Below are 13488 nucleotides of genomic sequence, written 5' to 3'. Positions count from 1 at the left end.
CGACGAGGAATGGGACCTTCGACGTCTCTTTTTTGAGTGTCTAGATCTCGACGAATGGTGGCAGCTGCTTCGAGATCTAGAATGGGAGTGTTTTCGATGGCGAGGAGACAAATGCCTCGACTCGGCCGACGAAACCTTCGAGGAGGTTTTGGCTGACTTACCTCTCTTGAGCTTCCCCTTTCGCTCCTTCGGGGCTTTCGCCGTCATGGGCATACAGTCCTCACACTCCGAACAATGGTGCTCGGACCCCAAGCACCATAAACAGACCCTGTGTGGATCCGTTATTGACATTTTTTTACCGCAGTCTCGACATTTCTTGAAGCCGGATCGCGGCGTCGTCGGTTCTGATGAAGAAGCCATCGAGAACGATAAGGAATATTTGTCAAATTAGATTTAGATAAACTGACTGAACTGAGCAACGACGTTCCGAGGCCCCACGAAGCACGGAAAAACAGAACTGAGCAACGGACGCAGCGCGTGTCTATTTATGGGCATGGTGACGTCGGCGCCGATACGGTGGCCGTCGAGGGACATCGACTCGGTGGACGTCGACGCGTAGCGCCCTCTACAGGGAAAAATTTCCGAGGTCAGCAAGCTGGAAACGTATATCAAGGATAAGGAATACGTCGGAGGACACAATCCCTTCGAAAGAAATATATCAAAAGAAACAATTACATTTCAGTCATAAAACCATTTAACAAACATATTACAGACAATTATTTCCAATCTAAAAATACATCATAAAAGGAAAGAAGAAGTAAAAAACACCTAGTAAAAAGACAATTAAAATAATTCACTAACAGATTGCTCGCTTCCAAATATAAAAGGCTGCCCCAATAAAAACCTTTATCTCTCTGTCATAAATAACTGACCAAAATTGGTCAGATTCAATCATTAGAAGATCCCCAACTATATGTACATACCCTTTGTAATACCATTTCTTTAATTTACTACACATGGTAAGAATGTGTCTTACAGTCTCCACCTCTATTTTACAGTGCCTGCACAGTCTTTCCGCTCAGGGGATATTTGTCCATGCCCCGGTTACTTCATTACAAGGGAGGGTATTCAGGCGTAATTGCAAGATGAATCTTATTAGAGCCCTGTTACCAGTTTTTAACAGATATTCTCTCAGGGTGGCAGGTTTAATACATTGGAGAACGGAAGCAACGTATCGTGACTTAGTATAGAGGTAGGATTGGTTTTCACACAGGTCCTAGATACATGCTTTTTCCTTAAGACTTTTCAAAATGCACACAATGTTGTCTTTCTCCATTCTCCATTGGATCCTTATAACCTAAAGCTTCAAGGAAGGGTAGTACTGTATTTTGTAAACTTACAATATTATTCTGGAATAAAGTTTACAGCATCCAATTTTCCACAGAGTCAAAAGGGAGATGAGCCCCAATTCACATCTTATTGCTTGTATAGGCACAGCGTTAGGTAATCCTAGAACAGGTCTCCAGAGCTTCCCTTCGAGTTGATCTAGTTTACTCTTCTGTAACAAGGTCAGTAAAAAGACCCAGTGATGCAGTGCACACATCCATTAGGTGGACGTAGGATTGAAGGCACATAAACAGACGGCGCATGAGGCCGGTCACATGACAGGAGATTGAGATTAATGGACACAGTACAAGACTGTTAGTTGGAAAACTACGACTTCCAGGAGGTCACATATTTTGCGTGCTGATGCACCGTTTCACAGGTAACTTGATCCATTTAGGAGGCAGATTGGTTTTAAATACCGTTTTGAAGTTTTGGTATGGCAATGGTTTACCTTAGATTAATGTGAATCGTTTTTTGTTTCTTCAGACTGTGAGGTGCTTAATAGTGCATGTGCATTTTTACCGCTCTGACAGTAAGGCAGTGTTAAATGTTGTACCATCACATAAAGTATCGTTACGTGCATGCTTTGGTTTTAGAGACACAAGTACTTTTGATCAACTTTCTTCAGTGTACACTTTCTTCTTCTGACACAGATTGCAAGGCGGGAAAGATAGTTACTGTTCAACTGAACAGTGTTAATGAGACGAAGTGGGTCAAACATTTCTCCAATATGTACCAAAAACCAATGGAGATCAAATCATATAACACCTTAGAAGGCTCTAATTACCAGGGCCTTTCTATAGAGGATGCAGAAGTTTTATTCTTTATACTAAAATTAAATAACTCCCGTGCCCCTGGCCTGGACGTGATAAGCAAGCATGTCTTTAAACAACATCCAGTAATTTGGTCAAATATTCTTTACACCATCTTTAACCAAATGATCTCACGTCATCATATGCCCCCGTCATGGCGAAATGCAGTTTTAGTCCCAATTTTCAAAAGGGGTGATAGGTCTGTGGCGAGTAACTACAGGCCTATCTCCTTACTTGACGCTCCTGGTAAATTGTTCTCTAAATTTATACTTAGGGACTTCAACAGGTGGACCTTGGAAGCGGGACAAAGAGATCCTCTGCAAACAGGGTTAATGGCCGGTATGGGCACTGGTGTGAATCTTATGACATTGACAGCCATAATCTCATTTCACCAATCCAGAAAACAAGCCCTATACACTACCTTTATAGATCTACGTGCTGCTTTCGACTCCATCTCGAGAGAATTACTGATTCATAAGTTAATTCATCAGAGTTGTCCACCTTATTTAATTTCTTTAATTAAAGATCTTCATACAAACAACTCAATACAAGTAAGACTCTCATTGGATGGTAAATTATCATCTGCAATACCGACACATAGAGGGGTTAGACAAGGGTGCACTTTGGCCTCGGCTATATTCAATTTCTTTATTTCTGATGTGGGGAGTGCATTTGATAACATCTTAACTGGCCCTCCTAAGCTGACCAACAAACCAATACCCTTTCTAATGTACGCTGATGATTTGGTGATAATGTCTAAGACTCCAAAGGGGATCCAGAGAGCCTTGAATGCACTTGCAGACTATACCCAGTCGAATTACCTGACCATCAATCTTGAGAAGACTAAGGTTATGTTGTTTAATTCATCCAGAAAACGTGATTATAAGTCATGTGCTTGGGCTCTCATGGGGACTAAATTACAGGTAGTACAAACCTACACGTATTTGGGAGTACTTAAAGTAAGTCATGGTGGTGTTCCTCTCTATGGTCAACTGTTAACTCACAAAGTCATCACGGCCATACAGCAGACTAGGATTCTGCTACGCAAATATGGCAAGTTGTCAGTTGCACCTGCCTTGACATACTATCAGCAAAAGACAGCGCCAATATTGTTTTATGCAGCAGAAATTAGACCTGTACTGCCCAAAACTTTTTTGTCAATTCTGGAGGGCAAATTTTGGCATGGGGTACTTAGGCTTCCCTCTTGTACACCCCTCCCTCTCATACGAAATGAGCTTGGGCTTATATCTCTCTATATGAGATACATTTGGCAAATGGTGGCATTGTTCAGGAAACAACATCTGTTTTGGGCTTTCTGGCGGACCATGTTTTTTCATCAAACCATGCCTTCATCACCAAATGGCGATCTCAGGTGGTTCGGGCACTGGCATGGGTAGATGTTTCATTAACCACTCTTCTTCAAAACCCGACACAGGTTAAAACTAGACTGTTTGCGTTTGATTGAGAAAGCAATAGTGCTGATTGTTCCAAATATTGTGATTTTTATGCACAACTATTTCCCAGGAAAAAAATAGTATTCCAGAAACATACTTGATCAAAGCACCGTCAGTAATTCATATACATGACTTTATGCGTTTGAGGCTGAATCTTTGGCCTACTAGACAGATTCTGGCGCAGCGTAACATTCAGAAAGATGCAGTGAAGTATTGTCGTTTTTGTCAGAAAAAAGATGTTGGAGAAAATTTAAAACATCTTCTAACAGAATGTGTGGCACTGGTCAAGCAACATAGGACCCACTTTGAATCAATAGTGGAGTTGTATGGAGTCCGCACTTCAGAAACACTGTGGAAAATTATTTATTCTGGACACTCCACAACTGTACGACTCAGGGCCCTGGCTCTTTTATACGATCTAAAACTTCAGGAGTCAAATGTCAACATGCCTCACGATAATTGTAGTTAATTCTATATGGCTATTCCAGAATATTATTGCTTTCCTTCTTTATCTCTTATTTATTCGCTAAAATGGATTTTATTATCTTGATTTTTTATTGTCTCTTGTTTTACAGTATTTTTGGAAAATTAACAATTTGTTAAGTGTATTGTGTGATATGAGATTATGAATCTTTAATATTTTGTTTTAATGAATGCATTATATTGTGAAGTTGATTTTATCAGCTATATCAATAAAAAAAATGTTTAAAAAATAGTTACTGTTACTGTTTACAGAGAGAGCTCAGCACACTGGAAAATGTGCACCGCCAGGATGGCCTCATTTATTTAACATCGCGAGCAAGGAGCCCACCCCTGGTCACAAGTAGCACTCTTTAAAACCTATCATTTGGAACAGCCAATTATTCCTTGTACATTTTTTATATATGTATTAGTGTGAGGGTCAGCTGCTTTTTGGACACTGGGTCATCTTTCTTTAGTTTTAGTTTGCTAGGTAGGGACATTCTCGTGAGGATAGGGAAAGATAGGCATGTATCTCACCCATTTTTAATAAATGGCAAACGTTGAGAAAACTATACCTTTGTGTCTGTCTCACATTTCTGACCCCTCACTCTAGTAACACCAAGGCAGGGACGATGCTCGGACCATTTATGGCCGAGCAGATTAAGGCTGCCTCAGGCCTAGAGGAGGCTTAAAATCAGGATATGAAACCCAAAATAATGGTGGTTCTAGACGCATCACCCGGGGAGGTATAATGTAGGTCCCATTCCCATTCTGGACACAAACGAGATGAGGAACGCTATTCCTCCAGAAGAAAGCATTGATCAGTTTAGCCCAGCTGAGGATCCTTTTGCTTAGCAGGATGCTCAGAATATGAGGTTTCTGGGATTTGTAATATGCTGCAGGACAGCATCCTTCAGCCTACCTTAGAAAAAGTTAGTTGTAATCAGAAAGTGGAGAAGGGCCCTTTGTTTATCATCTATTTCAGTCTGGCATCTGGCCAAGCAGAGAAGGTTTCTCTCCTCTTCCATTCAGGCCATTTTAGCAAGCCCTTTCCATTACAGGATGTTGCTTGCGACTAAAGAGTCAGGCTCTTCATTAAGGGTTAGGTCCCTAATTCGACAGAAGCATGACAAGATTTACTTTGCTGGGTGGCTCACTTAGACCCATGGAATGCAACATCTTTTTTCACTTCCTCCCTTCCTCCCCCAAACTTCAATTAGAAACTGATGCAAGTGATAGCTTTTCGGGCAACAGATGTGGCACAACATTAACTGAAGGCCCATGATCCCCAGGAGTCGTACTAGTACATACACTGTTTGGAGATGCTTGCTTTTTGGAGATCTGGTGCTTTGCAAACCGATTCTCCTACTGTATCGTGCATCTGTTGATGGACAAGAATGAGGCAGTTTGTTATAGCAACAAGCTGGGAGGGACTCCCGTTCCCCTTCAGATTTGGCAGTACTTTTCTGGGACTTTTGCCATCATTTTGCAACAATGTTCAGGCAAAGTACTTACAAGGGTCTCTCAACATGGTGGCTGACAGGTCCCCTGCCTGTGGTCGGATTATATCAACTGGAGGCTCCATCACTCTTGTTTCTTTGTCTTCAAAGACAATGAGGTGAGTGGAAGTTGGATCTCCGTAAATCCCACTTAAACACTCTGCTTCTGGACTTTTTCTGTTGAATGCCAGACCTGTTCGCCAGGGCAATTAATTATTTATCCCAGCAAGGGGGAATAGGGAGCCTTTATGTGTTCCCCGCATTTGCTCAGATAGTATTACAACTCTTTTTACTCGCCCCCCATGACTGCACAGCCGTAGTCCCCTCACTATTCGTAAGCAGCATGTTACCGCACCGTTTTACAGTCGCTGGAAGCTGCCCTGGAGGCGAGCCGCAGCTTTGCAGCTGTGTTCAGCAATCCGTTGCCTTGACAGCGGCGTCCAGGCTGTCATGTGAGCAGTATCAGCTGCTCGCAATCATTGCCTCCACCCCCGGAGTGGTTTAAAATCAGAGCGGAGCGGGGGGCTCGTCGCTTCTAATTGTGCACCATCCCGGCTGAGTATCCCTACTAACTACCCATTTATTATTTTATCCTTGTCGTTGCTTAGGTTAAATTCTTCCAGGATTCCTGGCTTTCTTTTCTTAGCTTCACAAATATCTACACTTGGTAAGGAAGTGTCAGTTTATTCCATCCTGTTCCCTTCCTTGTTTTCACTTAGTAATTCTGAACTCTGTTTTCTAGGTCCTAGAGAGGAATCTAATGAGTACACTTCATACCCATCCTGTACAGCCCAGTATCTAGACAGGTGACTCTCCTCCCTATTTCTAGGATTATGATTCTGGGGTGTACTGTATGTTAATCATCTTGTCTTTTCTTGCAGATTGATTACGCAAGCGGTGTGTTCTCCCTGCTCTTTTGTGTGATTTATTCCTCTGGCTGTTTGTCATCTCGCCAGTAGAGGGGTATATCATAAATAATAGTTTTCTCCCTCCAGAGAGGAGGCCAGATTTAACGTATAACTCAGGCTCTTCAATCAAGGCCTTCAGGACCTGAGATCACCTCCACTCCTCCGGAATCATTGGTTCGGTGAGTAACAGATAGCACACGCTCTACTTGTGGTACATTTATAGGGTGCAACATTGGTACTGTTAATAGCCTGTTGGAGGGCTCAACCGTGGTACCTGATGGCCTTGAAAATGGCTATGGAGCGCCCGATTCTGCTACTGTATTCAAAGATCTTGTATTGGACCTTCATTTTTGACCCCATCCAGTGGGTGGTAAATACTTTGGCTTGACTGAAAACTAAGGTATCTTACCATCCCACAAATACATACAGAACTGCTATCATAACCAAGCAAGCTTACAGTGTTTTTTTCCACTACAGCAAAACCAATTAGTATGCAGGTTTCTGAGGAGCATCAGGACTTTGCATCCTCCTGCCTTCTTCTAAATATACGTGCATGTGAGAGGTTAACCTTGAACTATCCATATTCAGGGACCGGCCTGTCGATGCATATTTGTCCCTTCAAGCATTTGCAGCGAAACTGGTGTTATTAATGTGTTTCGTCAACTTTGGGAGGGTGGCAGATGTCAGGGCTATAGACCTTTCAGGTAGGTGTTTTCACCAAATGGATTCAGATTTCATGTTCATAGTTGAAATAAATCTAGTTCACAGGTTATTTCCTTGCCCTTTTTTGCAGATTTCCTTTGCGTGGTGCAGTGTTTGTGTGCTTATGAAGCCAAGAAGAACGGCCTACGAGGATCTTGTGATCAGTTGTTTACTTCCTTGCATAAGCCTCATCTCCCAGTCTCTTCCTAACTTTGGCTAGGTGTGTTCAGTGGGTCATAGATCAGGCAGGTATTAATATCTACAGATCTGGGACCCATTCTTCTAGAGGGTCCATGGCTCAAAAACTGTTTTGTTCTGGAGCTACATTTAAAGATATTCTTCAGTCGGCTGACTGGTCAAATACCAGGACAGTTCATCCATTTTATTGTAAACCTATTGTGTATGCCGGTTTTGCACAGGCTTTACATATGCATAACAGGAATCCTACATGCCATTCTATAACACGTTGATCAGGACTCCATTAATGGCATAGAGGCACGTATTATCTCTGCTCATGTTACCCACCCTTATAGCTATTTGGTCTTTGTTGTCTACCAGATGAATTCTACTCATGGAAGGCATTCTACTGAGACAGTCTCCGGAGGTCCCTGTCTTTCTCGGTGGACATGGGCGTTCCTGGCAGCTCTGCCATTTCTATCACATGGGGTGACAAATAGGTTTCAATGTGTTTGCTTTGAAAAATAGGAATTACTTTCTTATCATAGGGCTGTTAAAGGGTTTCAGTGAGCCGGATTGGTCAGTTTGTCTTCACATGGCTGAAGTGGTGGAGGGTCCTGTGTGCTGTAGTTGTTTGCTTAAATTCTTACTGCAGTGTGAAGCAAATAAAGGAAAGATGATGCATAATACTCACCTCTGTGCCATTAATAGAATCAAGACTCTGTCAGAAATATGCTTCACATAATCAACATTATCAGTACAAGAAACCACTGTATATACTACTGCAAACCAGTAAATGTTACTCACATTACAACGTCATAGTTTTTATCCTTCAGGCCAGCATCGCCAAGCTTTTCAATGTACCCGTGAACAAAGTCCACATTTGCTTTCTGGAAACCAAATTTCTGCATGTGATAGTCAATATACTTTTGGGATACTGCAACCTGCACAAACAAAAACAAAGAATATAGAAGCAAATTAGGATATCTGTGTAGAACCAGATACATATATATCAATAACCAATGATTCTTTCAATTTAAAAGTCTGCAGCAGATTATGAGGAAAGAACAATTTACTTACCAACTGGTAACGTTCTTTTGACTGGATGTTCCTCCCACGTATTCCTCATCTTTGATATATTTGTATCTTCAGCTTTGCTGCTTTGGAAAAAAATGTTCCACACCAGAGGCCGCTGTGCTCAATGTCATGGCGTCTATGACCCTCAAGGGCCGCCATAAAGCGTCAATGTCATCAGCAGTACAAATAGCTCTAGCCGCGCCCGTTGGCTTCAGTTCCGTTTTTTCGTTCCCACCAATCGAGGGATTAATCAGGCGTACCTCAAGAACGCAAGCTCTCAGATGTAAATCACGTAAATTGTACGGCGGGTATGCTGGGAGGGGCGATGAGGAATACGTGGGAGGAACATCCAGTCGAAAGAACGTTACAAGTTGGTAAGTAATTTGTTCTTCGAATGGATTGTGTCCTCAAACGTATTCATCATCTTTGATAGACTCCCAAAGCAGTGACAATTTGGAGGAGGGAGTACTATTTAGATTTATTGTGAATGGAATGAAGGACTGCCTTAGCAAAAAGACCTTTTTCAGAAGATGAGTCTAAGCAATAATGCTTAACAAAGGTATGAATTGACGCCCAATTTGGCGCTGAGCAGATGTCAATTATAGGGACACCCCTTTGAAGATCCGTGGAAGTAGCCATGCCCCTCGTGCAATGAGCTTGAAGCCCTTCCGGCGGGTCCTTTCCAGCAAGTCTGTAGCACTCTCCAATAGCCAGTTTAATCCACTGGGATATGGTTTGTTTACTTACCGCTAGCCCCAGTTTAGGACCGGTAAACATCCCACAAAAAGCTGTTTATCATGGCAAAGTTTTGCCATTCTTGCAATATAAAAACTCAGAGCCCTTTTTGGGTCCAGCCTATGTAGCCTCTCTTCCTCATTGCCCAAATGAGGAGGAGGGTAGAAAGTTGGGAGTGTTATCTTTTGCGACAGATGAAAGTCAGAGACTTTTATCCTTATGAAATGCAGTATGAGGAGGCTTGCATGAAAGCGCATGAAACTCACTTACCCCGCGGGCTGATGTTAATGCCACAAGAAGTGCAGTTTTCAGAGTTAAGAGCCTTAACAGGCAGGAATGTAAAGGCTCAAAGGGTATATAAGTTAGAAACTTTAGCACAAGGTTTAAATCCCAAGCAGGGACATGAAATGGGACTGGAGGGCACACGTTAGTGAGTCCGTTCAGGAATTGAATAAAGGTAATTTGAAATATGAGACCTCTTCAGAAGAGCGCTTAAATATGGAAAGCGCCGCCAAGTATCCTTTTATGGTTCCAATCTGGAGCCCCAGATTGGCCAGATGCAACAGAAAAGAAAGCACCATAGGAGAGCCACATTGAAAAGGATCCACATTCTTATCCTTGCACCGATTACTGAATTTATCCCAACGACAACGATACAAGGATTTGGTTGCTGGCCTTCTGGCCACAAGCAAAATCTCCATTACGTCTTCTGGGAGGTCCCAATCCTTATATCTCAGCTTCTCAGAAACCATGCGTGAGGGCTGAGTGTTTGACCTCTGGATGGAGAACCCAACCTTCCTCTTGCGAGAGAAGATCCTCTCTTTATGGAAAACGTATTGGAGGGCAGATGGACATGTCCAGAAGGTCCGGGTACCACATCCTTCGGCCCAATCCAGAGCAATTATGATCATGGTTTTCCTGAATTTTCTCAACCTCCTGATTACGTGAGGAATCGCGGGGACTGAAGGAAACGCGTACAGGAGTGGAAATTCCCAGTCCACTACGAACGTTTCTCCTAGAGCTCCACTTGGAGGAAATTCCCTTGAGCAGTACTGATTGCACTTCCGGTTGACCCCAGTCGCAAACAGATCCACTTGAGGGGTTCCCCAAAGGGTGAAGATCTCTTCAAGGACTTCCTGAGCTAGTTCCCACTCGTGGGATACTGTGCTCTGCCTGCTCAGAGCGTCGGCTGCCGTGTTCTGCTCTCCGGCTAGGTGAACTGCCGATAGTGAGATTCCTTCTTGTATTGCCCAGAACCAGAGCTGCATTGCCACTCTGCACAGTGGTAGTGACCCTACACCTCCTGTCTTCTTGAGGTAGTACATGGCCACTGTGTTGTCCGTCATTATCAGGACATTTTTTTCCCTGTACGGAGGGCAGAAAGGCCTTCAGCGCTAGTCCGATTGCCCTCAGCTCCAAGAGTTTGATGTGTAGGTTGGACTCCGATGGAGACCAAGGACCGCTGATTGTCAGATTGTTGGTGTGGGCTCCCCACCACGTGAGTGAGGCATCCGTCACTACCGTTATCTCCGGTCATGGTTGCCAAAAAGATTCTTTCTTGAGAATGTTGTCCTTGCAAGCCCACCAAATTAGGTCTTGAGCAAGTCTGCTCGGTACTTGCAGGTGATCCGATATATTCCCTGAAAATTGGGACCACTGAGTCCTGAGAGCCCATTGAAGGGATCTCATTCTCAACCGGGCCTCTGGCACCAGGAAAATGCAGAATGCCATGAGACTGAGCAACCTAAAAAAAACAAAGGCCGGAAGATGTTGGGCATTCTGGAATTTTGTTACCATCTGCTGAATGTGTTGAGCTGTCACCCCGGGAGGCGAGGCTTCGCCCGAGGAAGTATTCAAGACCGCTCCGATGAACTGGAGTCTTTGGAATGGTATCATGTGGGACTTCTTGTAAATTAGGGAGAAGCCCAGTCTGTGTAGGGAGTGGCGGTGATACTGAGATGCATGGGTGAACAAGCCCTGATCAACAGCGTCACGATACCTAAGGGCTGTTGCATGCTTTAAAAATGAGAATAAATTAATAAACCAGTCGTCCAGGTAGGGGTAGACGTGAATCCCCCCTCTCATGAGACTTGCTGCTACTACCGCCATCAGCTTGAGGTGAACCCGAATGGCAGAACTCGAAACTGATAGTGAGAACCGCCAAACGCGAACCTCAGGTACTTTCTGTGCTTGAGATGGATTGGCGCATGAAAGTAAGCATCCTGAAGGTCCAGTGATACCAACCAGTCTTGGAGTTGGAGAGCCTGAAGGATCTGAGAAAGGGTAACCATCTTGAACTTGTCCTTCCTGAGAAACTTGTTCAAGTTTCTTAAGTCCAAAATGGGTCTCAATCCTCTGTCCTTAATTGGAAGGAAAAAGTAGGGGGAATACCAACCCTTGCTCCTCTCCACTACAGGTACATGTTCTATTGCACCTTTCTCTAGCAGGGTTAACTTTTTCTGCACAAGGAGCAGATCTGGAATTTTGACAGAGTTGGTTCCCAGTGGATGATCTTAAGGCCTTTTCTGAAAAGGAAGGCAGTAACCTTGGGCTACTGTTTCCAGTGCCCAAGCATCTGAAATAATGCCCTGCCATTCCTTCAGATAGTGAGAGATTCTATCTACCACCAGGGTCTTGTGGGTCAAGGCCTAAGAGTGGCTTAGAGGCGGCTGCAGCAGCGGCTGAGGGTACAGTTGCCGCTGCTGGGGCTGATCTAGCACCTCTTCCTCGTCCACCACAATGGAATCTTTTTTGTCCCCTTTGTCCAGTCTGTCCTCTTCACTTTCCAAATGAGAAATAGAAACGAAAATGACAACCTCTCCAGGAAGATGAGCCTGAATAGGTTTGTTGATGAGGTTGGTGTATGGAGACGCTAAGTGATTTAGCTGCCAGTTTAGAGGTCTGCAGCTTCTCCAGACTCTCATCTGCCTTGCTACCAAACAACCTCAAGCAGTCAAAGGGCATATTGAGTAGTCTACCCTGCACATCCGGTGCAAAGCCTGACTTCCTCAACCACGCAAACCTGCGTAGTAAGGTGTTAGAAGCCATGGACCTGCTGATACTGTCAACAGGGTCCAGTCCTGACTGGAGACACTCCCCCATTGCCTCCTTTCCATCTTTCACTAAAGCCAGGAAGCCGTCTCTTTCCTCACCTTCCAGAATTTGTTGAGCCGCCATGCTAACACAGTCCCACAGGGTGTAAGAAAACCTTGAAAGGGTACAAGTAACATTTGTTGACTTCAAGGCCATGCTACCCGAAGAAATAATCTTGCGAGCCCATGCATCAACCCTCTTATCGTCCCTATCCGGGGGAATAGAGTGGTACACAGACTGTCTAGTCGATGTAGCTGCTTGGACCACTAAGCTTTCAGGTGTAGGGTGCTTAGTCAAATAGTCTGGATCAATGCTAGAAGTCCTATATTGTCTGGCAAAGTTCTTGTTAACAGCTGTTCCAGATTCTGGAGTTTCCCAGTTTTCCATGACCTTCCTCTGAAGGGATGCATGAAACTGCAATACTCGGTCCTTCTGAGGGCCTTGGCTCAGGATATCCGCCATGTCATCTTGTTCATAGGCAGGAGAATTTATGCTCCAGCCCATGAATTCAATAACTCTGTTCATGATAGTCATGTAAGCTGAATCCGCATGTTCTGTTGGATCAGGCCTGTCAAACTCCAGCTCTGGCGTGTCTAAGCCACTAGTTTATTGAAGGCAATCATAAAGATCAGACATCTTAGAAGCCGGGTCAACAAGCTCCTCGGGGGCATTTTTTGTACCATAACTCAATCCAAAGGTGGGAGAATCCTCCTCAGAGGCTTGCTCCTCCTCATAAATTGAGGCCATCGACTTGAAAAAGTCTTTCTTTGGCGGGTAAGGTGTATACATCTTACCCGGAGTGGGTAGAGGCCATGGAGATAACAACACTGGCTTCGACAATGGCTTTGATGACACTAATGGAATCGATCTTGTCTTCGACAATGGCGCCGATGACGTTGATGTCATCAACGCTGGCTTCGACAAAGTCTTCGATGGCGTCTTGGACAATGGTGTCGATGTGGAGCCTTCGACAAAGGGGTCGATGAATCCTTCGACAATGGAGTCAACAAAACCTTCGACAATGGTGTTGATGAAGGTTCAGACTCTAACGCGGTTTTGTCCGGCGTTGCCTTCGATTTATGCACTGATAGGCTTGTCGATTTTCCTTTTTTCTGAGGTACTGGAGAAGGTTCTGTAGACGGTACCCTCAACGATTTCTTGCCGGATTTAGAGCGCTTGGTAGTCTTTAACCTTCCTCTATCATCCGAAGGATGGACCGGGGCATGGTCTTCGCGTGACTCCT

At 44.1% G+C, this 13488-nt stretch overlaps 1 protein-coding gene across 1 annotated transcript in view; it reads right to left on the bottom strand.

Moving 5' to 3' along the window:
- AS3MT (arsenite methyltransferase) overlaps nt 1-13488 on the bottom strand; it is a 1233739-nt gene that overhangs the window by 568211 nt on the left and 652040 nt on the right. The window contains exon 5 of the mRNA XM_069611692.1: nt 8148-8284. Within this exon, the coding sequence (XP_069467793.1) occupies nt 8148-8284 (137 nt within the window). The remainder of the gene's footprint in view (nt 1-8147; nt 8285-13488) is intronic.

This window comes from Ambystoma mexicanum, chromosome 8, assembly GCF_040938575.1.
Source record: "Ambystoma mexicanum isolate Mex_15411 chromosome 8, UKY_AmexF1_1, whole genome shotgun sequence".
Classification (NCBI taxonomy): Eukaryota; Metazoa; Chordata; class Amphibia; order Caudata; family Ambystomatidae; genus Ambystoma; species Ambystoma mexicanum.
This window is presented reverse-complemented; position numbering and strand designations above follow the sequence as displayed.